This window comes from Geotrypetes seraphini, chromosome 12, assembly GCF_902459505.1.
Source record: "Geotrypetes seraphini chromosome 12, aGeoSer1.1, whole genome shotgun sequence".
NCBI lineage: Eukaryota > Metazoa > Chordata > Amphibia > Gymnophiona > Dermophiidae > Geotrypetes > Geotrypetes seraphini.
In genome coordinates, this window is record NC_047095.1 from 115,300,585 (window position 1) to 115,327,436 (window position 26,852).

Consider the following 26,852-nt stretch of genomic DNA (forward strand, 5'->3'; position numbering starts at 1 on the left):
TCGAGGCTTTGTTACCGTCTGGGTCTTCTTATCTTTGCGAACTCGGATTTTCAGCTCTGACAGAAATTAAAGCGAAAGAAAAGAGAATGGCTGCAGATGGTGGATGACGGAAATGTGTGTTTGCTTGCCTGAGCCGCGTTTTGAGCTCATTTGCATTTCACCCTACCCTCTGTCTCGCTATGGTTTAAACAAGGAGAGAGAGAGAGAGCATTTCTCAGTAACGCTGGAGTGGTTTTGTTTAACGGAGCTGGGAAAGGTTAAACCCGGACCTCACTGACCTTACAGACCTCACGGATCTAAAACCGCACGTCCTTAAAAATCTGAGGTCCGTGCCACTTGTAGCTTCTGGCTCTGACAGACCTCGATGACAATTTAACTCTGACGGATCCTAATGCTTTTCCCTTCCTATGCTGAGACGACAAGTGGCGCGGACCTCAGATTTCTAAGGATGTCCAGTTCAGATCCGTGAGGTTCGCGAGGTCAGATGCACTGCAGACCTTTGCACACATTTTTTAACCCCCCCCCCCAAAAAAAAAAAAATCCCCAGCTATTTGCCAACCAGTGTCATATCGCGGGGGCTCTTGGAATCAGCACGGAGAGAGAGATCTGGAGGAAGGGACGATCGGGCTAATTAGCAAAAGCCACAGTGCGCCTCCTCCCTCCTTAGCCATTAGGGAAGGCAGAGCCGGGGGCCTGAGCTGAGCGTGCAGGGAAAGCGGTGGAATAAGCTAAAAGGCGGATTTGTCAATGCACGGACCTCCGATTTTTAAGGACGTGCGGTTTTAGATTTGCGAGGTCTGTAAGGTCCGCGTTTTACCCCTTCCCCCACAGAGCTCTGGGTTGAGGTCCCCTTACTATGCCACTGGATCCACAGGCAACCAATGCAACTGTCTCAGAACTGGAGTGACGTGTTCCTTAAGAGAAGCTCCACAGATCTGTGTTTCTGGGACACACTGTCATAATAAAAATATTAACACGCACCTTGTGTTGCTTTGAAGCTTCTTCACAAAACAGCTTCGGCTTCTCTTCCTGCTTTGCACATCGATCCTCCTCTTCTGGTCTCACTGAGCACGAGAAAGCTTTTTGGCCTTCTCTGTGATATTTGCCGGGTGTCGGTTGGGTCTCAAGTTCCTTCTCTGAGACTGGGCACAGGGAAGGGCGAACAGAATGCTAGGAATGATTAAGAAGGGGATCACAAACAGATCGGAGAAGGTTATCATGCCGCTGTACCGGGCCATGGTGCGCCCTCACCTAGAATACTGCACTGGTCGCCATATATGAAGAAGGACATAGTACTACTCGAAAGGGTCCAGAGAAGAGCGACTAAAATGGTTAAGGGGCTGGAGGAGTTGCCATACAGTGAGAGATTAGAGAAACTGGGCCTCTTTTCCCTTGAAAAGAGGAGACTGAGAGGGGACATGATCAAAACATTCAAGATAATGAAGGGAATAGACTTAGTAGATAATATATGGGCAGAGGTGTCCTCCTCTCCTCATATTTTTGCCGATTTTTTGAACTTCCTTTATATGCAGCAAGTTTTTTGGTTTTCTTTCAGACCATTTACAAATTATACCATTGGCCCAGTGGCAATCCTCAGTAGGTCATGGTATCTGTAGTCCCTAAGGCAGAGTTCTTCAATACAAGACCCGGGGGGAACATGGCAGTCTTTAGAGCAGTGTATCACAAACTTCCGCAGCACAACAGTGTGCCTCCTGAGATTTCAGGTGTGCCGTGACACACTGGCGAGGAGGAGAGTAGTCCACGCCGGCTGACTGCCTACAGGACATGCCTTTCACAGTGAGAGGCCTGTCCTGTAGGAAGTCAGCCAGCGCAGATGACTCTCCTCCTCTCCCCGTACCTCTCGGATCCCTCCACCGAAGCGGGTCGCAGCCAGATAGGCCTCCGTGCACTTCCTGGTACCTTCTGGCTGGGGCACTGGATTTAATGCTCGAGTACCTGAATAATTTGTAATCCGCATAGAATTGTAGGATATTACAAAAGCCTACTGCTTTAGAGACTTCTGAGGTGGCCCTCGTTATCTTTCTGAATTCTTTTTTTTCTGCTACTCTCTGCCACTCTACTCAAGGTCACGATGGAAGGGGAGAAGTGGATGGAGGAACAGACGCATGCATGAAGGACAAGGTATTTCTCAATAGATTAAGAGAATGCATTTGGAAATGTCCAGTTCATTGAGGATATGCCCGATAAAAAATTTGAAGGCAGGCTGGTGGGGTGGTGGTCATTAACAGGTACTGGTCAGCAGTGTTGTGGCCTTGCACGGAGAGATATTTGCTGGTTCTCCTTCTGTTCACATGGATCCAAAATGGCCCCGACTTACAAATTAGTGAAGAGCACTGCTTTAAGGGGTCAGTTTCAGAAAGATTTTCCTCCCTAAAGTACAATGAATCCATGTTCCCCCCGAGCTTACAGTCTATATTAATATCACTCTGCCCAGGTGTTCATAGTATGTGTCCTCGGACAGTGAGGATCTCCCAGGAAGCATTTATGGAAAGAGAACGAGGTCTGACAAGCAGAAAAGGGAAATGGAAACGGCTTTTATTCTTAAAGTTCCTATTTTAGTATATATGACAGATCGTAAGACAATGAGATTTAACACAAATTACATAAAAGTATGAGTCCCTGCCCTACTGAGCTTACAATCTAACTTAATATTCCTCTCCTCCAAGGATAAAGCTGTAAATTTTCACATTATTCATTATATATTCACAATATATCTTACTATTACTGTGTCACTGAGCCCCTCCTTCCATTCTCGGGTTCTAATCCTATCTCTGTCCCTCACACTGTGTTGCTGAGACCTCTCCGCACATTCACACCCCTCTAATCTCATATCTGTCATTGTAAAGCTCCTGTTTAGAATTTTTATAAAAGTATTTTAGCATTCTTGAAACACACAGTCTTAGGATTTGTTTTTTTCTTGGGGGGGGGGGGGTTTCTGTCCCAGTAGACTAACATTGCAAACTTCAATAAAAAGAAATGCTCAGACTTTAAAGAAAGTTCCACCACAGAAATACCAAACATGTTTAACAGAAATTACCGTATTTTCACCCATATACCGCGCACCCGTGTAAAACGCGCACATGGGTATAGCGCGCGGGGAACACAAATTTATGTAAAAAAAATTTAATATAGCGCGCACACGCGTATACCGTGCATGCTAAAACCTCCTCCCAACTACTCCGAACTGGCATCCTCCGCCCCGCTCGCTTACCCGCGTTTTACAACTTTTTTTTTTCAATCCGATCCGGCATCCCCCCTGCGAACCGGCATCCTCCCACCCCCCGCTCGCGTCAGCCCCCCCTCCCCCACGATCCTACATCCCCCCCAGCACCGCAAAACATCTCTTACCCAATTGGGCACCGGCACCAGCACCAATGCACAGGATGTGCCAGTGCCAGTGCCCGAAGATCCTCCCTTGAGATTATCTCAGAGAGAGCGAGACCAGAAGGCGTTGAGCATGCGCAAATGCTCAAAGCCTAGTCCAGCCCGGCGCAGGAAGAAGGAGGATCTCTCCTGCACCGCACCGCCCAGCCCAGCCCAGCCCAAACCAACGAGGGAGGATCTTCGGGCACTGGCACTGGCACGTCCTATGCATTGGTGCTGGTGCCGGTGCCCAATCGGATAAGAGATGTTTTGCAGTGCTGGGGGGGGGATGTAGGATCGCGGGGGAGGGGGGGGTGACGCGAGCGGGGGGGAGGATGCCGGTTTGCAGGGGGGATGCCGATCGGATTGAAAAAAAAAAGTTGTAAAACGCGCTCACACGTATAACGCGCACGATTATGCACGGTTTGTAAAATCATGTATAACGCGCGCGTTATATGCGTGAAAATACGGTAGTAAAATCCTTCTACCTCTCACGATCCTACAAGAGCCTGGAAATGTTTCTAGACTGGAATCTGCCGGATTCTCAGAGTTGATTGATAATAATACAGACAGAAGAAAGGTTGAAGGCGCGCTGAAAAGGGCCCAAGGAAGGTGAAGAAATGAGATTTATTATCTGCATTATAAAATGAGATCGTTCCTTCCTCATAGTCTAGGAGAATCCCCACTGCCTGGAGCCCTTCACTTAGTAACAGCTGGGTCTTCGAGTCTGTGAAAGCTACATATTCATTGTTATACAAAAGCCCTACTGTCCAGTATCCTCTCAGCGGTGATGGACTTATCTCTCCCTCTTTGCTCACAGAATCTTTACACACACCCAATATCCAGCCAGGCTTATTCCCCACTTCCACCTCCCAGTAATGTCTCTTTGAGATGAAGCCCTTACATCCAAGCACACAGCAGTACGTATCGAATCTCTGGGATTTGCCCAGCAGGTTCTGTCTTCTGCCTCCCCATCTGACACTTTTCCGGTCCCCAGATAGGACGAGATTTGGATGAGCAGTTTCAGGATCCAGAGTCACATCGACTGCAGAAAGGAGACACATTAATAGACACAAGCACATGCTTCTCATTGGTTCAGATCTCTAACCCTTATTGTCTGGTGTCAGCATTAATGTGCTGGCATATCCAAAGTGCTAGCAAAGGATTCTGGGATATTATATTGGTCTCCCTACCTAAAGAAGGATATAAAACTGCTGGAGAGGGTGCAGAGACGAGCAACAAAACTGGTGAAGGGTATGGAGAAACTGGAATACGAGGATAGACTTATAACACTAGGATTGTTCTCCCTTGAGAAAAGGAGACTGCGTGGGGATATGATCGAGACCTTCAAAATACTGAAAGGAATCGACAAAATAGAGCAGAGAAGATTATTTACATTGTCCAATTTGACACGGACTAGAGGACATGTAATGAAGCTAAGGGGGGACAGGTTCAGGACTAATGTCAGGAAGTTCTGCTTCACTCAGAGAGTGGTTGACGCCTGGAATGCCCTCCCAGAGGAGATTATTGCGGAATCGACCGTCCTAGGCTTCAAGAGCAAACTAGATGCATATCTCCTTAAGAGAGGCATATAAAGATAGGGTGGACTATAAATTACGCCAGGTGTACACCTGGCAGGGCCTCCGCGTGGGCGGATCGCCGGACTTGATGGACCGAAGGTCTGATCCGGAGATGGCAGTTCTTATGTTCTTATGTTCTTATATTAAAACAATCTGATCCTTGCTGACCTTGGGGAATGTTAGTGAAGATAGTAACATGGGCAGGAGCCATTCAGTCTAACAAAAGACCTTTTACTCAGAATGGCACTGTAAATAGACTACATGACTCCTAAAAAACCACTACTTGAGATTAACAAAAGACCTATTGCTTAGTACTTGGAAGCATCCTTCCAGCCCTGAACTTTCAATAGATGTGATAACGACAGGTGCTTCTTGTCAATTGATGGCCATTGTTTCAAACAAATCCCAAATTGTGACACAAAGAGACACTGGAAGATTCTATTTTTAGAAGAAACTCAAATCTATAAAACACATCCCACTACCACCCTCCTCTCTTTGCCTACACACACACACAAATGCTCTCTCATACCCTCACACACCAACATACACCCCTCCAGCTTTAAAACCAATTTATGTTCTATGGCCCTGTTTTATGAAGCCATGGCCCAAAGTGCTAAGCATTCAGATGTTGCTCTGACCTCAGGAATTTTATGAGCATTTAGCGCTCCAGGCGTAGCTTCGTAAAAGAGGACCCATATTTGTAACAAAAAAGCCTGTCTGTATAACATATTTTTTCTGCAACACCTGGCTGCTGACTTGCTAATTTACTTCCCACTGCCTCTGAGGCCTGAACCCAGGATCCAAAATAGACTAGACCAGGAGTGTCCAACCTTTTGGCTTCCCTGGGCCGCAATGGCCGAAAAAAATGTTTCTGGGGCCGCGCAAACGCTGCAGCAAGACAGAGGAGGGAGCCGGCAAGACGGTAAACACCCAGGGGCAGCAGAGGAAAACACTGCATCGCCCTCGACCGGGGTCGCACAAAATACTTCACGGGGCCACGTGTGGCCCTCGGGCCGCAGGTTGGACACCCCTGGACTAGACAATACAAAAACATGCATGAAACGTTACAGCTGGTTCCTCAGTCGCTCATAATTCTATGACAGGAGCTCCGCTATTGGCTACTATTTACTGGCAGCTTCAAAGGTCCCACCAATTCTATCATTGTCCATGAACCATTATGGAAATTAGGCTGCTTAATATGTTAATAATGAATGAGGATTTTAATAATGTAATTAAAATGTGATCAAAGAATATATAAAACCAAGCATAAATTTGGAGGGGTCAATACCGAATACTCTGATCTAACAGACCAACTCCTGGTTCTCTAATTTGCCTACAAGACTCAGCGTCCAAATTTATATTTACTGAATGTTATCCATGGTTAACCAAGGGTGATTTATCAGTTCACGGGAACCTCCTATCAGAAACTGAGGAGTTCACCTGGGCATATCCACAATTGTTATGCACCCAAGAGCGCACAGCAGGGTTTACCCACAAATATCACATATCATCACCCTATGGGTTATGGGTTTAAGCGATTTTGTATTTAATGGTTTTGATTTCTCTATTTTATTTTTGCACACAGAACCTTTGAATTTGAATAATTATTTGCCCATAGGGTGATGATATGTGATATTTGTGGGTAAACCCTGCAGTGCGCTCTTGGGTGCATAACAACTATGGATATGCCCAGGTGAACTCCTCAGTTTCTGATAGGAGGTTCCCGTGAACTGATAAATCACCCTTGGTTAACCATTGATGGGGGGGGGAACAGGGAAGAGGGCGTGGGAGGAAAACATCACCCCAGGTGCCTCCTACTCTCGCTCTGCCACTGGACACAGGGCCAGATTGTTACCTGTGTATCTTTGACATTCTTGCCACCAATCTGCGTTAAAAGAAAGACAAACTGATCAGATTTCAGAGAAGACAAATAAGTGCAATGATATGAAAAAATATATAATGTAACGGAATAAAACTTACCGAATCCTACAGAGCTTGGGTTGGGTTTGTTGTGTTGGGGGTTTATTTTTGTTAGAGAATAAAAAAGTAACAAGTAGAGAAATGTTAGAGAATTTGGTTTATAAAAATATACATTATTGAACTTATCCTCTGTTGCAAAGCACACATTTGACATTATTTATGAGTTAGCAGAGACATACACACTCCACCCTAGATCTCCAAATGCCTCCTGTATGCTTCCCAGAAGTTTGGACCTTCACAGAGAGAGGCGGATAATCCTATCTAGGGAGGGAGGGAGGGGTCACCGTAGAGTTAGCAAGCCAGAGACATAGGTCTAACGGCAGAGTGATGGCCCAAATAGGGATTACAAGCCAGATGCACTAAAAATGGTTGTTAAAACCGTGCAGGTCACTGTGGCCTGATTTTTTGGGCCAATTTCTAAACAGCGATCGATGTTCAAATGGCTTCCCGTGCAAATGAGTTTTGTGGCGGTCTACCATAATCCCATCCGATCAATCATTTAGAAACCAACTCCTACACAGGCGCAGAGCTGACAGGGGAAGGCCAAACAGCTGAGCGACAGGGGAAGCCCCAAAGAATCCTCCTGTCATTCCCAGCTGTTCGTGGCTTTTTTTTTCCTTTAATGGCGCAGATGTTGTGCATGCATTACACATGCACAGTATCAGCCCCATTGAAAAAAAGGTCAGTTGAGCTGCCCATCCCGATGATGCCCCACGACCCCTGGAAAAAAAAATAAAGAGGCAGAAGGAATGCCCACTCCCTCCTGCCACCAGACGCTCCACCCAGTGGAACTAACTCCCTCCCCCCTGGAACTGAACCCTCCCCCCTGCCAGTATACCCTCCCCTTCCCCACTCCCCTTACTTTGCAAAAAATCACCAGGAGGGATGCCCCCGGCTCCCCCACCTCTTAAGTGAAGAAAGCAGCAGGAGGGATGGCCAGTCCCTCCTGCTTGCAGACTCGCCATTCCAAAATGGAGGACCTTCCTCTTCCCAATGCATCCTGGGATTCACGGGGAGGGGCCTAAGGTATCTGAGCCTATCAGGGCCTTAGGCTTCTCCCAGTATATCCAGCATCTGTCCTCTCTCTCCTTTCCATGCAGCATCTGCCCTCTGTCCCTTCCATCCACAGTCTGCCCTCTTTTATAGCCCCTTCCATCCAGCATCTGCCTTATTTCCCTGTCCCTTCCATTCACTGTCCACCCTCTTTTTTTCTCCCATCCACTGTTTGCCCTCCTCCCCTACCATACGGCATCTTCCCTCTTTCTATGCCTCTTCCTTAAATTATTTATCTTGTGCCCCTTCTCTCCTTTGTACATGATTATTTTTTTTTTCAGTCAAAGCCAACTTTATTCCATTTATAGGGGGCTGGAGCTGCTTTTAGTTCCTCAGTATAAAAAGGTAAGATAATAGAAGACAATTTTTATGTTTTGGGTTTCCAATTCACCACTAAAACCAAAACCAGAATGTACGCAGGTAAGGCTAGTCTCAGTTAGGGCGCTGATCTTTGACCAGAGAGCCGCTGCATGAGCGGAATGCTGGGCACGATGGACCACTGGTCTGACCCAGCAGCAGCAATTCTTATGTTCTTAACCAGTCTGTTTTGCTTTTCAGGATTCTTATAGGTACCTGTTTGCCAGTCAATAGTTTGTGCGCATATATATAAGTTTGGGGGGTTCCCCCCCCAACAGGAGCACCAGGACTTCTAAGTGTAGTGGGGGGCTGAAACCGGCAGAAGCGGCGGGCGCATTAGTCCTGCACGCAAATGTCGCCATGGGATTGTCGGCATGCCAATGTCCGGTGCACTTTAGTTATGATACCCTTACGAACGCATTGCGCGAGTTTTAGCGTTAGCAGCGGCGGTAACTGCTCCAACACTCATAGGAATTCTGTGAGCGTCCGAGCAGTTACTGCCACTGCCAGCGCTAAAACCCGAGCGATGCGTTCGTAAAAGAGAGGGGGTAAGTGAGATAATTGCACATATAGAATAAATATTGCGTGGTCAGAATGGCTTATAATTAAGTTCAAAACTCGTAAATATACATCACTAAAGCGAAATCACTCAAATTCTGCTTTTAGGAGCAGCTTATCTAATATAATAAAATGGTAAGCCGCGCCTGCGCACTTCCTAAGTGTGTGCCGCTTTTCCGTGAGCTGTAGCAACACATAGGAAGTGCGCATGCGCGGCTTACGATTCTTTGAAAGACGTGGCGTTGGGTAAAGAAGAACTTCCTAGCATTCGTTTTGAATCTGTCCCCTTTAAAGCTTCCTTTTCCTGTTACCCCAACACAAGGTTGCTATTTTCTGAGGAAATTGTGTTGTTTATATTTTGCTTCCTTGTCTGTTTCTGTACAAGTGTTTCATTTGCTTGATTTGTAATTTGAAATTCATCAATTAAAAATAAAAAAGATAGAGGAGAAATTAGGGTGGTTGTGGGAGAAAAGCACTTTGCTCTGGTGCTTAACAGATACACAGCAGCAAAGTGTAGTTACTTACCTGTAACGTAGGTTCTCCATGGACAGCAGGATAGTCAGCCACATATGTGGCTGACTCATCCTGCTTGTCCTAGGAGAAACATTGAATGCTTCAGAGTCTACAGTATTTTGGTTTGAGCTTTTTTATTCCTTTTTTGAACACTCTCTTCTTGTATGTCAAAATTAGACTTGTTTTTTTTTCCCAATACAGAGTAATCAAGTATAACAGTGAGGGTTCAAACCCCTGACACAGTCCTATGAGGAGTGGTGTAGTAAGGGAAGGGCAGAACGCCCTGGGCACCGTCTTGTTGGGGGAGCCAGCACTTCTCTGCCCTCCCACGACACGCTTGTGCCCTCCCCCCCCCCCACACTCCATACCTTTTTAAAATCTTTGCTAGCCTGCTGCTCATGCCGGCCTGGCTCCCTCTGAAATCACTTCCGGGTCGCAGGGCCAGGAAGTGATGTCAGAGGGAAAGCCAGCACGAGCGGCAGGTTGAAGAATCTGCTCACGCTGGTGAAGATTGTTAGAGGTACAGAGGTAGGAAGATGTGTATGTGTGGGGGGGGGGGAGTTGGTGCAGAAGGAGCGGGAGAGTGGCGAGGAGGGCAGAGAGGAGTGCCACCATCAGGGCGCCTCCTACCCTCGCTACGCCACTGCCTATGGGCAAAGCATGGCCATGTCTGTATTTTAATTTGATATTTTTATCTGGTCATATGTGACTAAACTGTATACTTTGTTTGATACCTTTGAGTTCTGTTAGTGATTTTGGGGAAGGGTTTGCATCACTTTATAGCACCTGCCAAGATGAGAAGGACGCTCCGTGATTCTCCTCCTCTCTCCTCCGTCTCTTCCCCTTCCTTCACATCTTAATTCTCCCCCTCCTCCCTCCGTCCCACCTCTCCCATTCTCTAGTCCATTTCTCTCCCCCTCTCGCCAATGACTTCCAGTTTGTTTGCTTGTTAAATCATCCAGCCACAATAGAAAAAAAAGGTCAGAAAATTAACTGGTACCTCTGCAGGACGTCTGGTGACTCCTAGAACAGAAAGGAAACGGATTCTAGTTAGATTTTTCAGTTAATGAGTACTGTGCATTTTACGCCAGGATATCCCTCTCGCAGCTCTGGGCAGTCACACTAACATTCTCCCCCCAATAATCAGCAGTATTTAGGGAGCCGGCATCCATCCTCTTCTCGGCCCCCCCCCCACTTCCCCCGCACACCTTCACTCCCCCTCCCCCTCACCTGTACCTCTAGCAGTTCACCTGTACGAGCAGCAATTCCAACCTGCTGCTCGTGCCAGGGTTGGCTCTCCCTCTGATGTCACATCCAGGTCCTGCGCCTAGGACACCCACGCGGTTCATAGACAAAACCGCTGAAGACAAAGGTGCGCGCCGACAACTGAGCGCAAGACGGAAGCGCGCGCCGAAGAAAAAGAGAGTTTTTAGGGGCTCCGACGGGGGTTTTTGTTGGGGAAACCCCCCCACTTTACTTAATACAGATCGCGGTGGCGTTGTGGGGGGTTTGGGGGGGTTGTAACCCCCCTCATTTTACTGGAAACTTAACTGTTTCCCTGTTTTTTTGGGAAAAAGTGAAGTTTTCAGTAAAATGGGGGGGGGGTTACAACCCCCCAAACCCCCCACAGCGCCCCCACAACGCGGCACGATCTGTATAAAGTAAAGTGGGAGGGTTTCCCCCCACACCCCCCGTCAGAGCCCTATAAAACAGTCATTTTCTTTGGCGCGCAGCTCCGCGTTGCGCTCAATTGTCTGCGCGCGCCTTTGTCCCGGCACGCTTTTGACCTGACACCCACACACGCGGCAGGGGGCAGGGAAGAGGGTGAGAGATGGGCACTGCTCACCCTTACTATGCTACCGTTTGCACCAACTGTCATAAAATTCAGGTCAGTGTATGCAAAGTCCCCCCTTCACCCAGCGCTCCAACCTATGTTCTAAGTTTATATGTATTAGCTATGCTAATCTTTAGATGAAGTAATAAGCTTCCTTATCTCTAAATCCCTTCCCCGTGGTATAGAAAAGCTCCTTTTGTTCACCGGGGGGGCAGAAGAGTATCCCTCATGATGGTGCCGGAAAGGCCATAATAGACATTAACTGTTGATAGACATTGTTATAATCAATTGCGGACAGACATTGTTATAATCAATTGTTGATAGGCATCTTGCACTATCTTGCTAAACTTCTATGAGCACCTACCTATAAGCATAGGTCCTTCCAAAAGACAGCCAAGAACAACAGAGCAAAAAACCTCCAGATCTAACCCCCCCCCACCCTCGCTCAAAAAATGGCATCACTCACACTTAAACTCACCCTAGTACTACTACTGCTCTCCCTACTCATAGAGAAATGGAAAACAGCAGGATACCACACACAATCCATACCCATCCTCACAACAACACTTAGACTAGTTCAACCCAATAGGAAACTCCAAACCCCCAGAACCCTGATTCCTTGTCCATCATCTAACCACGAAAACATTCCCACAATATGGGGAAAAAGACCACCAACAAAAACTAAGGCAAGCTCACAAAAACCTCAATCACCTTCTAGAACACTTATCAAAACACTCACCTCCCACTCTCCCACAAAATTTACATCAATAGCTTGCGCATACATGAATATACGATCTATCAGCCCAAAGATAGAACTAATCAAAGACTGGCTGATTAAAGATAATTTAGGCTGCCTCTTCCTAGCCGAAACCTGGCTCACTTCCGATACAGACCCCCCGCAATACTGAACTCTGCCTATACAGATACAAATTAGAGTTAGTATGCAGAGAAAACAGAAGAGGTGGAGGTCTAGCAATTATTGTAAAAAACAACCTCAACATTAAAGTCCTAACCAAGCACTCCTCCCCTCACCTTGACCTCCTAGCCTGCCAACTCTCGGACAACTCTCTCACAGGAACTCTGAACTGCCTTCTCTGCTATGTCACACCAGGGAAATGGAACACCTCCAAACAAGATCTCGAAGAGTTTATCTTCCAGAACTCCCTCTCTTCCACCCATAACCTGATCTTAGGAGACATTAATCTCCACTTAGAAGATCAGATATTCTCTCATTCCTCAATACCCTTTCTTACCAGATACTCAATCCTGAACCCACGCATGAAAAGGGCCATCAACTTGATATTGCCGCTTACACATCTCCCAACCTCAACACACAAAATATCCACATTACCAACGGCTCATGGCATCCTACTTTAAGGTCTGACCACTACAAGTACACCTTCACTATCAACTGGGAGCTTAATAACATCAAACCTACTCCAAGCATAACAAGCTTCAAGTCCAGACAGAAAATCGAACCTACCATATTCTGGGACACAGTAGACCCAGCAATAGACTTAAACAACCCCAAAGAATTCATAAACACCTGGCGTACCTTAAGTGAATCCACTTTGAACAAACTAGCACCACAAAAAACAAAATATGCAGACCATCAGACAAATGGTTTGACGCCGAACTCCTACACCTAAAAAGGCAATGCAGACAACTAGAAAGGACATGGAAAAAACAGAAACAAGACCACAACAAAACAGAATGGAGATCACAAATCAAGCAATGCAAAATCAAACTGAAGGAAAAACGAAAAGACTACTACTCCAAACTAATAGGCACCGAAAAACCGGACACCAAAAAAATTTTCAGCATTGTAAAAAACCTCATCGACACCAAACCTTTTCTCGCCACCCAAGGAACACAGACTCCAACAGCTTCTCAACTAGCGGACCACTTCAAACATAAAATAATCACATTCAGAACCACATTCAACAACACTCAAAACATCATAGAAGAGATTCAAATAAAACCCACAATAGATGAAGCCATTTCAGCAGATAGGATCTGGACCAACTTCCCAACGACACAATGGTCAGACCTTGACCGACTGTACAAAAAATACAGCAAATCTTCTTGTGATTTGAACAACGTTGCAACGTCAGAGGGAATGCTTTCGGATGAGGTGTGGGACACACGAGGAGCCGCCGCCCGTGGCTTTGTGCACACTGCGGCAGAGAGGAGGGGAGAGCCGGCCAGAAGACAACTCCGGGGGGGGGGGTGGCAATGAAAACGCCGCATCACACCGCGGGCCGCATAAAACGGCCAGGCGGTAAGACACCCGCCGGAGGGAGGCACCTAGTTGAGGCACAGTATGGAGGGAGGGAAACCACAAAGGCAGGGGGGAATTATTTTATTTTCAATTTAGGGCTCCTAGCGGGCTTAGCGCGTCGGACATTTCATCACGCGCTAACCCCCGCGGCCGGCTAAAAAACTATCACCTGCTCAATGCAGGTGTTAGCGGCTAGCAGGGCAGGCGGTTTAATGCGCGGTATTCAGCTTGATAAAAGGACCCCTTAGTGACTGAATTGTGTCAATTTTGAGAACTGACATCTGCTGTGTACATTTTGCACTGTTCAGGAAGAAATGCATTTGTTTCTTTTTCTCTGGGGCTGTACAGCATACAGAGTCTTGAATCTTAGGGTTTCGTTTGCATATATTAGTACTTTTACTTTTTGGTCCCGTATTTGCATGGGGGTTATCTGTTTTCTGGTAGGAATAAATGTTGAGAAGCATACAGTGCTGCTTTGTGTAGTTTGATTTTCTGGTTAACCATTATGTATTGTTAATAAGATTATACTGTGTGCATATATATGAAAAATGAATGGAAAAAATGGTTACAATTAGAACTATTATGGGGGCGGAGTCTGTGGCGGAGATGGGGCGGGGTCTGGCCCGCGACGTAGCCTGCGTTTTGGATTTCGTCCACTTCATGTGACTGAGTTTGACACCCCTGCCATACACAGTCACCATACCAGCGGCCCTGATCAATTGGACGACAGAGCGATTGGAATAGTGATCTTCAGTGGAAGGATTCACGGCACCATTTTTTCTAATTCAGACAAGTAAAACTTATTGAATACCATAGAGTTATATAATGAGCATCTGTGGGAACAAACCGTGGCTGTTATGACTCCCTTCCATCGTTGGTCCTCAGAATGGTGACTGTGAATGAAACTGGAGCAGTGAGCACCCTTAAGCTAATTTAAAAATTAAAACAATAAAAGAGAGAGAAAAAAAAAAAGAACTTTGATGGTAGAGGTATTAGATATTCAGTAGAATGTGGAATGGAACTCCTTTTTTGGAATGGATGTTTTAGGTCTTTTCTATTTGACCTCATGATGGGTTGGGTTTTTTTGTTGTTTTTTTTACTTATTTTTATATTTATTTTATTGTAAACTGCTGAATCCTAGTAGGCTAGATGGTATATCAAACTCTAAGAAGTGATAGGCTCCGAAGTAATCTGAGGAAATACTTTTTTACGAAAAGGGTGGTAAATGCGTGGAACAGTTTCCCGGTAGAGGTGGTGGAGACAGACTGTGTCTGAATTCGAGAAAGCCTGGGATAGGCACGTGGGATCTCCGAGAGAGAGAAAGAGATAATGGTTACTGCAGATGGGCAGACTAGATGGGCCATTTGGCCTTTATCTGCCGTCATGTTTCTATACCAAACTATAAATTGTAATTGTAAACATATATGTTAAAATGTCACCTTATGTAACTCAGCGTCCAGTTTCTGTTTCTTCTGTTCCGGCTCCTGACTCTTCTCTAACTTCTTCTTTATCTCAGAGATCTGCTGTCTGAGGGACCAATATTTCTCTTCTATTTGGGTGACAGTTTGGAGAATTTTGTTCTTTTCCTTCTCCAGTATCAAGAGAATGATCTCCTTTTGCTTAGTCAGGCACTGTTGTAATTCCTCAAACTCACTCTCAAATTTCTGTGTCTCGCTCTGGATTAGTAAGAAGAGAGAGATTATTTTCAGTAACGCTGGAGTGGTTTTGTTGCACAGAGCTCTGGATTCAGGTCCTGCAATGAATATGAAATCTCTGTTGTTACCAGCAGGGCTGCGACACACTAGACAAATCTTTAGCCTTGCGCCCTCTGACCCTGATCCTGACCCAGTTTACCTACTAGGACTGGCACCAGCACCCTCATACTGTCAGTGATGGCGCTGGCAGGCGCATAGCCAGACACCCAAAATTAGGTGTCAGGTCAAAAGTGCGCCGGGACAAAGGCGCGCCCAGACAATTGAGCGCAGCGTGGAGGTGCGCACCGCACAAAATTACTGTTTTTACGGCTCCGACGGGGGTGGGGGTGGGGGGGAACCCCCCACTTTACTTAATAGAGATCGCGCCGCGTTGTGGGGGCATTGTGGGGGGTTTGGGGGGTTGTAACCCCCCACATTTTACTGAAAACTTCATTTTTTCCCTGTTTTTAGGGAAAAAGTTAAGTTTACAGTAAAATGTGGAGGGTTACAACCCCCCAAACCCCCCACAACGCCGGCACGATCTCTATTAAGTAAACTGGGGGGCTCCCCAACAAAACCCCCCATCGGAGCCCCTAAAAACTGTAATTTTCTTCGGCGCGCACCTTTGTCTTTCGCCGACTTGTCTATGAACCCAAAATTGGGCGGACCTGGATCCCAGTTGGGTAGGCAGATGATCTCATCTCTACCTCTCCCACCCAGGCAAGGTGATCCAATCCGGAGCCTGTGGAAACAGGAAGTTGCGTCAGAAGGAAAACTGTGGGGGTCGGCTTGAGCAGCGTGTATAAGTCACGCTGCTGGCAAAGATTGGCCCTTTATAGCTATGCAGGAGGAGCGATTTGGGGAGTTTTTAGCTGATGGGGCTTGGGAATCCCCATCAGCTATCAGACTGAAATCTGTATCATGCAATTCAGCCCCTTAGACTGCAACAGGACAGACCTACCCCTGAATGAGCAGAAATGTACAGATCCAGAATCTGCTTGTTCTCGGACAATAAGGAGCCAAGAAAGTTTCCATACTACATACTTTAATAAAAAGATTTAAATATAAATCATAAATGTTTGAGGCTTGTGCAAATGAGGACAGAGTCCAGAGCAGTGGTCTCAAACTTGCGGCCCAGGGGCCATATGCGGCCCGCCAGGTACTATTTTGAGGCCCTCAGTATGTTTATCATAATCACAAAAGTAAAATGAAAGAGTTTCTTGATCATATGTCTCTTTAGCTATAAATGACAATATTATTATTAAGACTTAGCCAAAAGGAAAGATTTATAAACTATAAAGAGTTTTACCTCATGCAAAATTGTCATTTCTTCTGAGGCCCTCCAAGTACCTACAAATCCTAACTGTGGCCCTGCAAAGGGTTTGAGTTTGAGACCACTAAAATGTCCTAAAATGACCACTAAAATGTCCTAAAATGTCTAATGACTGCTCATAAACTGTGAAATCTAATAGAAATATTATCTGTGTCATTTTTCCTCTAGGAAGTGAAGAATGCTGTTAGTAGGTATGTTATTTTTTGACCTTTTCCTTGTGGCTGGATGATTTAAAAAAAAAAAAAAAATTGGAATTCATTGATTGGTGATTAGGGAGAAAGAAGTGGAATTGAAAATCAGAGAGAGGGAGGCGGGATTGAGCGAGAGAGGGAGAAGTAAGATGTGGAGGGAACTATTTTTTCCGAGGCCCTCCGAGTTCCTGCAAATCCAAAATGTGGCCCTGCAAAGTGTTTGAGTTTGAGACCACTGGTCCACAGGGATGGGACGAGGATGGGGGCAGATCGCACAGGTACGGGGCAGGGATGGGGGTCAAACCTCCCTCCCCCACCTGGGTCATTCTGTAAGTCAGACACTTACCCTCAGCTTGTCAGCTCTCTCCTCTTCTTCAGATTTAGACTTAAGAAGATCTTGCAGCTTTGTTCTCAGAGACCTCAGCTGCCTTTTTAATTCATTCTGCGAAAGTTGCAAGTTTTCCAAGTTTTATTAAAATTTTGATTCAATCGCAATATCTTAATTCAAAGCGATATACGGTTAAAAAAGAAAGGAGAAACCAACATATTCTAAATACATCTGAAACAAAGACTTTAATGAACTTACACATTCGGTATCTTAGATGACAACATTATGGGGTCCTTTTACTAAGGCACGCTAACTGATTTAGTGTGCGCTAACGATTAGCATGCGCTAAGGGGTCCTTATATCAAGCCGCGCTAGCGGGGTTAGCGTGTTGGACATTTCATCATGCGCTAACCCCTGCGGCCGGCTAAAAAAAACTAACGCCTGCTCAATGCAGGCGTTAGCGGCTAGCTCGGAAGGCAGTTTAACGCGCGGTATTACGCGCGTTGAACCCCCTACCGCAGTTTGATAAAAGGACCCCTAAATGCTAAGGCACCCATTATATTCTAGGGGTGCATTAGCTAAATCGGTTAGCGCGCTGTAGTAAAAAGACCCCTATATTATTTTTTATGGCCACGGCTGCAGACTTAATAGTAGATGTGAGCTATACTTTGGAGAGAACTGAATTCTGAATTTAGACAAGAGCAGCCAGGGATGAAGCCTTAATCATTGCCACTACTGCTCATAGGTCCCAAACTTTTCTAATTCAGTCATAGGTCTTGCAACAATTACATTTCTAATTTCTATATATAATCCTGTCATTTGTCTGCCTTGTCCAAAAGGCTAGATGTGGAATTGTTGAAAATGTTTGGGGGGTGGGGGGTTGTTTGTTTTTTAATGAAGTGTCTGTTCAACAGTTCAAAACCAAGAAGTTTGTGCGAAATGAAAAGGATAATCTGAACAACAAAAATCTATCCCTGGATGTATAAACAACAGAAGAAAAGTCTGTTATTTATTTGGATTTCCTTACCGCCTTTTGAAGAAATTCACTCAGGGGCCCTTTTACCAAGAGACTACTGTGGGAAGGCTTGACGGCCATTTTAAACCGGCAGTGCACCAGGCAGGAAAGAATGGGGTTCTTTCCTGCATCCAAAGAGACCACTAGACCACCAGGGCTTGTTAAGGTAGGCCCCAGTGATGCTTGGGGGCCCCAGAGGGGACTGTCTGCAGCCTGGATGGATCCATCTTCTGCCGGAGGGGTGGGGAGTAGTCTTTCACCGGAGCATGATGTTTTCAGTTTAAGCATTGGCTTTCCCTCTGATGTCATTTCCTGGCCCTGCAACCCGAAAGTGATTTCAAAGGGGATCCAGGCCGGCAAGGGGCAGCAGGCCAGAAAAGTCACTCACGCTGGCGAAGATTTTAATGATGGTCTGGTGGAGGGGAGGGAGGGCACGAGCTTGGCATGGAGGGGCAGAGAGGTGCTGGCCCCTCCCTTACTATGTCACTGACCTCAGTTATTAAGAAGCAAAAAAAGAGAAAAGAAATAGAACAAGAAAAAAAAACCCTACAATTAAGAAACATAGAGGGACTCTAATCATAATATTATCTATCGTTAAACCAAAACTAGGATGGCCAGATTTTCATTTCGGAAAATCCGGAACCCCTAGCCCTGTCCCCAGGCCCGCCTAGTTATGCCCACCCTGCCCTAATTCTGCCCCCAAGCCCGTCCTAGCCCCACCTCGCTGCCTGCTCTTGTCGGGCAAGGAGGAAGTCCATGCATGCGTGGGCGTCACGCAATGACATCACGCGGGCATGCGCGTGACATCATCACGTGATGCCCGCGCATAAGCGGCCTTCCTCCCTGCCCGACACAGCTTTTCAAATCCCAGACGGACCCCTGGACGTGTCCTCCAGAGAAGGACATATCCGGGGAAATCCGGACTTCTGGTTACCCTAATCAAAACCCTCCAGCAACACCTGATAACTAAGAGACTTTATTCATTTGTATTCTTCAGAGAATTTCTAATTCAATGCCTCCAAAAGAGCAACATATCTGGTTCCCTGAAAGGAAGCTAGATATTTTCGAGGACATGTAAGGGAGAAATGTGCTCCTGCGATTAGAACTCGAGGTCTCCGTTGCAAGAAAACCCCCTCCGCTGAATTTCACCAAAATGCTCACCTCTTCTGGCATGTTTGGAGAGAGCTGAGGTCCTTCTGCAGAGACATTTTCCTGCGATGAGAACGGAAGTTTGAATTCCCCGTCTTCCATCTCTGAGTGCTACAGGAGTGACAGAAGTTGTGTCTTTAATCTATAGCCACTGGGTCTGCAAAAGGATCAGAACAAATGGCACCAGAAGCGTCTTCTTGCACGCTCAGCACAAGTTTATAGCAGTGATGGGTTTTCTTACTGGAAACAAAAGCAAGAGTGTGGCCTCTTTTTCTTAACCTGAGGGCCAACGAGCTTGAAAATAAAAGAGTGTTTTTCCGGAACACGATCTATCTTTACCTGGCGAAGCTTGGGGCCAGGGACACAGGTGGCAGAAGGCTTGTAATAAAGGGTAATTACCCTGGCATCCAGGTAACCCCTGCTTGCTTGGCTTTGATGTCAGTAATATAAACATCAGAGGGCACCAAGTGACTGGCAATGCTAGGGAAGAGGTGAATAAAATGTGACAGTCACATCGGAGAGATTCTAGTACCAAACCCTCTGCGGAAAAAAGCAGAAATTGGTGAAAAGTTTAGCAAGAGCAGTAAATGTAAATACATGCTAAAATAATGATGTAATACCAGCAATGTCACTCAAACCATTTTTTTTTTTGCTCTGGCACACTAACCCCCTCTTGACAATGAAGCCGACGGCACAGTGCGCAACGGCTGCTAAGAGAGCGAATAGAATGCTAACTATAATCAAGAAGGTTATTATAACCAGAATGAAAGAAGTTATCCTCCCGTTGTATCAGGCAATGGTACGTCCACATCTGGAGTACTGCGTCCAATATTGGTCGCCGTACCTTAAGAAGGATATGGCGTTACTCGAGAGGGTTCAGAGGAGAGCGACGCGTCTGATAAAGGGGATGGAAAACCTTTCATACGCTGAGAGATTGGAGAAACTGGGTCTCTTTTCCCTGGAAAACAGGAGAGTTAGAGGGGATATGATAGAGACTTACAAGATCATGAAGGGCATAGAGAGAGTAGAGAGGGACAGAAAGAGAGAGAGAAAGGGAGACAGAGAGAAAGAGAGAGAGAGAAAGGGAGAGACACAGAAATAGAGAGAGAGAGATAGAAAGAGAGAGAGAAAGAGAGAAAGATAGAGAAAGATTGGAGAAACTGGGACTCTTTTCCCTGGAGAAGAGGAGACTTAGAGGAGATATGATAGAGACTTACAAGATCATGAAGGGCATAGAGAGAGTGGAGAGGGACAGAAAGAGAGAGAGAAAGGGAGACAGAGAGAAATAGAGAGAGATAGAAAGAAAGAGAGAGAAAAGGGGAGACAGAAATAGAGAGAGAGAGAGAGAGAAAGATTGGAGAAACTGGGACTCTTTTCCCTGGAGAAGAGGAGACTTAGAGGGGATATGATAGAGACTTACAAGATCATGAAGGGCATAGAGAGAGTGGAGAGGGACAGAAAGAGAGAGAGAAAGGGAGACAGAGAGAAATAGAGAGAGATAGAAAGAAAGAGAGAGAGAAAGAGAGAAAGATAGAGAAAGATTGGAGAAACTGGGACTCTTTTCCCTGGAGAAGAGGAGACTTAGAGGGGATATGATAGAGACTTATAAGATCATGAAGGGCATAGAGAGAGTAGAGAGGGACAGAAAGAGAGAGAGAAAGGGAGACAGAGAGAAATAGAGAGAGAGAGCGAGAGAAAGAAAGAGACAGAAAGGGAGACAGAAATAGAGAGAGATAGAGAAAGATTGGAGAAACTGGGACTCTTTTCCCTGGAGAAGAGGAGGCTTAGAGGGAATATGATAGAGACTTACAAGATCATGAAGGGCATAGAGAGAATAGAGAGGGACAGAAAGAGAGAGAGAAAGGGAGACAGAGAGAAATAGAGAGAGAGAGAGAGATAGAAAGAAAGAGAGAGAAAAGGGGAGACAGAAATAGAGAGAGAGAGAGATAGAGAAAGATTGGAGAAACTGGGACTCTTTTCCCTGGAGAAGAGGAGACTTAGAGGGGATATGATAGAGACTTACAAGATCATGAAGGGCATAGAGAGAATAGAGAGGGACAGAAAGAGAGAGAGAAAGGGAGACAGAGAGAAATAGAGAGAGATAGAAAGAAAGAGAGAGAAAAGGGGAGACAGAAATAGAGAGAGAGAGAGAGAGAAAGATTGGAGAAACTGGGACTCTTTTCCCTGGAGAAGAGGAGACTTAGAGGGGATATGATAGAGACTTACAAGATCATGAAGGGCATAGAGAGAGTGGAGAGGGACAGAAAGAGAGAGAGAAAGGGAGACAGAGAGAAATAGAGAGAGATAGAAAGAAAGAGAGAGAGAAAGAGAGAAAGATAGAGAAAGATTGGAGAAACTGGGACTCTTTTCCCTGGAGAAGAGGAGACTTAGAGGGGATATGATAGAGACTTACAAGATCATGAAGGGCATAGAGAGAGTAGAGAGGGACAGATTCTTCAAACTTTCGAATAATAAAAGAACAAGAGGGCATTCGGAAAAGTTGAAAGGGGACAGATTCAAAACGAATGCTAGGAAGTTCTTCTTTACCCAACGTGTGGTGGACACCTGGAATGTGCTTCCAGAGGACGTAATAGGGCAGAGCACGGTACTGGGGTTCAAGAAAGGATTGGACAATTTCCTGCTGAAAAAGGGGATAGAGGGGTATAGATAGAGGATTACTGCACAGGTCCTGGACCTGTTGGGCCGCCGCGTGCGCGGACTGCTGGGCACGATGGACCTCAGGTCTGACCCAGCGGAGGCTTTGCTTATGTTTTACTAAGGCGTGCTAACCGATTCAGCGCACACTAAATGCTAACGCGTCCATTATATTCTATGGATGCGTTAGCGTGTAGTGCGTGCTAAATCGATTAGTGCACACTGAATCAGTTTGCGTGCGCTAAATCGATTAGCGCACCTTAGTAAAAGGACCTATAAATGAAGCAAATGTTTTCCGTGGCACATTATAACTGAAATGATAAAATTACAAAACCAAAAATTAAATTTGAAAGTTATTTGTTTAAAGTCCTTTTTTATGTATGGATAATTGTAACAATAGTGAAACCAACCCCCCCCCCCTTTTACTAAACCGCGATAGCGGTTATTAGCGCAGGGAGCCGCACTGAATTCTCCGCGCTGCTCCCGATGCTCATAGAGTTCCTATGAGCGTCGGGAGCAGAATGGAGCATTCGGTGCAGCTCCCTACGCTAATAACCGCTATCACAGTTTACTAAAAGGGGGGGAGGGGTACTTAGTTAGAATAGAATTGCTAATCAATTTTTGTCGATCATTTTCTTTTTTATTTGTAAAAATTTGGAATGACCTTCCATTTATAGTTAGAGTTCTCTCTCACTTACCCATTTATCATAAAGCATTGAAGACATATCTATTTCATAAATTTACTAATGGCTCTTCTTGTTTATAATACAGTGGAACCTTGGTTTACGAGCATAATTCGTTCCAGAAGCAAGCTCATATTGCTCATATATCAAAGCAAGTTTCCCCATAGGAAGTAAGGGAAACTGCTTTGATTGGTTCCACCTCCTCCCCCCCACGGGGCTACCAGCGCTGCTCCATTCTCCCCCCCTGAGGAATCCGACGCTGTTCCAAACCCCTCCCCGCGATCCAGCTTCCCCCCCCTGCGAAGCGGCATCCCCCCCCCGCTCGCGTTGCCCCCCCTCCACTGCGATCCTACTTTCCCCCCTCCTGAGCAGTCAATGACACCCTTTACCCGACTTGGCCCAATGCCGATGCCCGAAGATCCTCCCTCTTCTGGCATGGCTGGGCGGTGCGTCGGAGATCCTCCTTCTTCTGGTCTGGGCTAGGCTGGACTGGCTTTGAGCATTTGCGCATGCTCAAAGCCTTCTGGTCTCGCTCTCAATCTCGGAGAGAGCGAGACCAGAAGGCTTTGAGCATGCCCAGACCAGACCAGAAGAAGGAGGATCTCCGACGCACCGCCCAACCCAGGCCGCGCCAGAAGTGGGAGGATCTTCGGGCACCAGCACTGGTGCCAAGTCGGGTAAAGGGTGTCATTGACTGCTCGGGGGGGGGGGGGAGTAGGATTGCGGTGGAGGGGGGCAACGCGAGCGGGGGGGATGCCGGATCGCTGGGGGGGATGCCGGATCGCGGGGGGGGGGGCACTCATACTGCGAGGCAAGCTCGGTTTACGAGGCACCAAGTTTGCGAATGTTTTGCTCATCTTGCAAAACACTCGCAAACTGGTGCACTCGTAAACCGAGGTACCACTGTATTACACACCCAGGGTGGGTGGGTGGGGGGAGGGAAATGTATTTTGAGGATTTAAATTACTTAATTATAATATTGTAATCACATCATATGTCTTATCTATAATAATAAAACCCTGAGCGCGCATGCGCACTCCTACCTGCGTGATCCGTGATCCGTATGTCCGTGGCAGGCAGGTGTGCGCATGCGCGCTACTGGCAGAGCAATTGTAAAGCGTGGACCTCCCTGCTCTCCAGCTCCTCCAGGCATCGAGCGGCATTCCTCCATCCAGTCCACCAAAGTGTCTCTTCTGTCTGCCCTCCTCTTCTAAAAAGCCTACTGAGGATAGCAGCTGGCAGTTGCGGACCTCACAGGCCGCTCTGCACCTCAGTAGCACATTCCCTCTGACGCACCAGATCGCGTCAGAGGGAACATGCTACCGAGGTGCATAGCGCCTGCGAGATGCACTACAGCCGGCCGTGATCCTCAGTACACATTTTTTAACACCCACCCCCCCAAATCCAACTATTTGCCATCCAGTGCCATATCGCAGGGGCTCTCAGAATCAGTGCGGAGGGAGAGATCTGGAGGAAGGGACTATCGGGCTAATTAGCAAGTTTCAAGTTTCAAGTTTATTAATAAATTTGATAAATCACCTATTAGAATCACTAAGCGATGTACAAACTCAAAAATAGAGTATAATAAAAAAAAAAAAAAACATTTAACAAAGCCACGGTACGCTTCCTACCTCCTTAGCCATTAGGGAAGGCAGAGCTGGGGGGCCTGAGCTGCAGGGAAAGCGGTGGAATAAGGGTCTGGGTAAAACAAGCTAAAAGGCGGGCTTGTCAATGCACGGACGTCAGATTTTTAAGGACGTGCAGTTTTAGATCCGTGAGGTCCGTAAAGTCCGCGTTTTACCCCTTCCCGTCTTTAAGCCCATTACATTAACGGGTGCTAGAATAGATGTGTGTGTCTGTCTTTCTTTCTCTCTCTCCTTGGCCGCTTTCTGTCTGTCTTTCTTTCTTTCTGTCTCTCTCTTTCCTCGGCTATCCACCATCACCCCTTGCCTGCTCCCCCTGTCCAGCAGCAGCCCTTCTCCTTTGTTTTACCTCCCCCCTGTCCAGCAGCATCTCTTTCCTACTCCCCCTGTCCAGCAGCAGCCCTTCTGGCCCACCGGCAAGAACTTCATGTCCATCTCTCCCTCTCTTACTTCTTCTGTCCATATCTCTCCCTCCCCCCCCCATCTTGCCTCCTCCACATCCATTTCTCCCTTCCCCCGCTTCCCTCATGTCCATCTCTCCCTCTCTTACTTCCTCTGTCCATGTCTCTCCCTTCCCCCAGTCCCATATGCTCCTCCCTTCTACACCTAGCTATCTGCCAGTGTGCTTGCTGGTCGACACTCTGTAACGCACCCCTGCCGGCTTCTACTCCTCCCCCCTCCTCCCTCCCACTTGCTCATCTGCCCGCCATGTTTAACATCACAGAAAAGCACTGCGCCGCGCTGTTCATGGCCTCGGCATCTTCTGTCCACTGCGGCCAGCCCTAGCAGAAACAGGACGTTGTCAGAGAGGGCGGGCCACAGTGGAGAGAAGACAGCGAGGCCAGCAGCAGCATGGCGCAGCACTTTTCTAAGAAGTTAAATGCAGCGGGCGAGAGGGAGGAGGGGGAACAGTAGATGCTGGCAGGAGCAGCAAGCTCCCAGCCTCGGAAGAAGTGGGGTCCCCCCCCCCCACAATGGATCATGTACAGGAGGGGCAATTTTTGGGGAGGCCATGGCCCCTGTGACCCCCCACCCCAGTGGCGGTAGCGGTTTGACTGGTGGTGAGTGAGGGCGGGAGGGGGGAGTCGCCGGCATGTTCCATGCCTCCGTGTTCGAAAATGGAATTCGGCACCAGGGCCGGATTTAGTTGAAAAGAGGCCCTAGGCTATTCCACTTATGAGGCCCTTTCACCTCCCATTTTTAAGTTTGTAAATTACATGAGAGATAATAAAATACATCATTACTGTGATATATATCAATATGTTAAATGAAACATGTTGTTATTAGTACTAACCTTTATAAAAAATGTGACACGGATAAAAAATAAAAAAAAGTCGAGAACACTTATTTGGACATTTATTCTCAGCACCATATATAGTACAGTACTTGTAACAATAACTAATCAAACATAACACACAACATTGCCCCTTCCTATGTCCATAGTGCCCTCAGTGCGTCCTTCCTCACCTCACCCCTCCTCTGATGCCCGCCTGCCTCCCATCCCCCTTCCATTGAACACCCCCCATGCCATCCTGCCTGCCTGCCTTCCATTAACCCCCCCCAACCCACCCACCCCCGATGCCAGTCTGGGCCGCCCTGTCCTGACGGATCCACGTTTTGCCTCTCTCCCCGCGGGGCTGGGCTTTGCCCAGCTGTTTCCAGACTGACGTCTTTCCCTCCCCGATCCTCCTCCCAGGGCGAGAAAAAGAAAGGGAGAAGCCGAGTCGGCGCCACATTGCGGCCGGAGCCGGTTCCGATCCCGAAGCGTAGAATTTCTCCTTATTTTCGGTTCAGTGTTTTAGTGTTCACTGTTTTTAGAATAATGTAATTTTAATTTTGCTAACAATTTGAATGTAGGCCCCTCTTGATCTTGAGGCCCTAGGCCGAAGCCTAGTTAGCCTATAGGAAAATCCGGCCCTGTTGGGCACGGAGGGACACATCATGCTGTCAGGGAACACGGCATCCTAAGTGCGTATGCGCGCTTAGGATTTTATTATAGAGGATAGTTACATCACCTTGTGGAGGACAGTTACATCGTCTTGGAGAGAGGGCAAAGTCACCGAGTTGAAAGGAATTTGTTGAACAAGTGTTTTCAGTCTTTTCCTGAAGGTGAGGTAGTTCAGTCCTGTTCTTATGGGTGTTGGACGAGTTTCTGGGAGGATGGGATGGATAAGCTCAAGAGCTAGTCTGGTTGGGTGCCTTTAATACGGGGCTGGAAGGCCCGCGTTGGCTGCCTGCTAAAATCACTTCTGGGTTACAGAGCCCAAGTGAAATCAGATGGAAAGCAAAAGCCAGCATGAGCAGTAGGCCAGAGAAGCTGCTCATACTGGCAAAGATTTTAAAGAGGGATGGGGGAAGGGAGGGCACAAGCATGGAGTGGAGCAGTGGGGAAGGAGCAGGGAGTGGGGAGGAGGGAGAGAGGGGCTTGTGATTGTTCTGAGAGGATGTGTTAGTATTCAGGGTTCCAAATGATTCTTATAGTCCCTTCAAAGGAAAATCAGAATGATGCCTATTTATTGACTTAATGTGATATGATAGAAACAATTTTCCAAAGATGGGGAAATACGATTAAATTGCTATTAAACAAGTGTCTGGAAAATCTACAGAAAAAAATGGAAACA

General features: G+C 46.8%; 1 protein-coding gene across 2 annotated transcripts; it reads right to left on the bottom strand.

Annotated features, from left to right (window-relative positions):
• Positions 1-3,836: 3,836 nt before the first annotated feature.
• Positions 3,837-26,385, bottom strand: LOC117346604 (E3 ubiquitin-protein ligase TRIM39-like). Of its 2 annotated transcripts, XM_033916452.1 has the most exons (8): positions 26,247-26,385; positions 19,263-19,790; positions 17,105-17,200; positions 14,980-15,216; positions 10,426-10,448; positions 6,945-6,988; positions 6,820-6,849; positions 3,837-4,429 (listed from the first exon to the last, which is right to left on the bottom strand). In XM_033916452.1, exons 2-8 carry the CDS (start codon positions 19,350-19,352, stop codon positions 3,906-3,908), a joined length of 1,044 nt encoding a protein of 347 aa, XP_033772343.1. In that variant the 5' UTR covers positions 19,353-19,790; positions 26,247-26,385; the 3' UTR covers positions 3,837-3,905. The 2 variants fall into 2 exon arrangements, with proteins under 2 accessions (XP_033772343.1, XP_033772344.1); XM_033916453.1 differs by lacking the exon at positions 26,247-26,385 and having other exon boundaries at positions 19,263-19,940.
• Between the last annotated feature and the right edge of the window lie 467 nt (positions 26,386-26,852).

What these genes read in the sequence shown, in the direction of transcription:
- LOC117346604 (XM_033916452.1), bottom strand. Translation starts at nt 19,352, where the DNA reads ATGGAAGACGGGGAATTCAAACTTCCGTTCTCATCGCAGGAAAATGTC. An exon ending in CTCCAAACATGCCAGAAGAG is followed by an intron (nt 17,201 to 19,262) that starts GTGAGCATTTTG and finishes CAACTTTCGCAG; the next exon opens with AATGAATTAAAAAGGCAGCT. An exon ending in CCCAAGCTCTGTAGGATTCG is followed by an intron (nt 6,850 to 6,944) that starts GTAAGTTTTATT and finishes CTTTTAACGCAG; the next exon opens with ATTGGTGGCAAGAATGTCAA.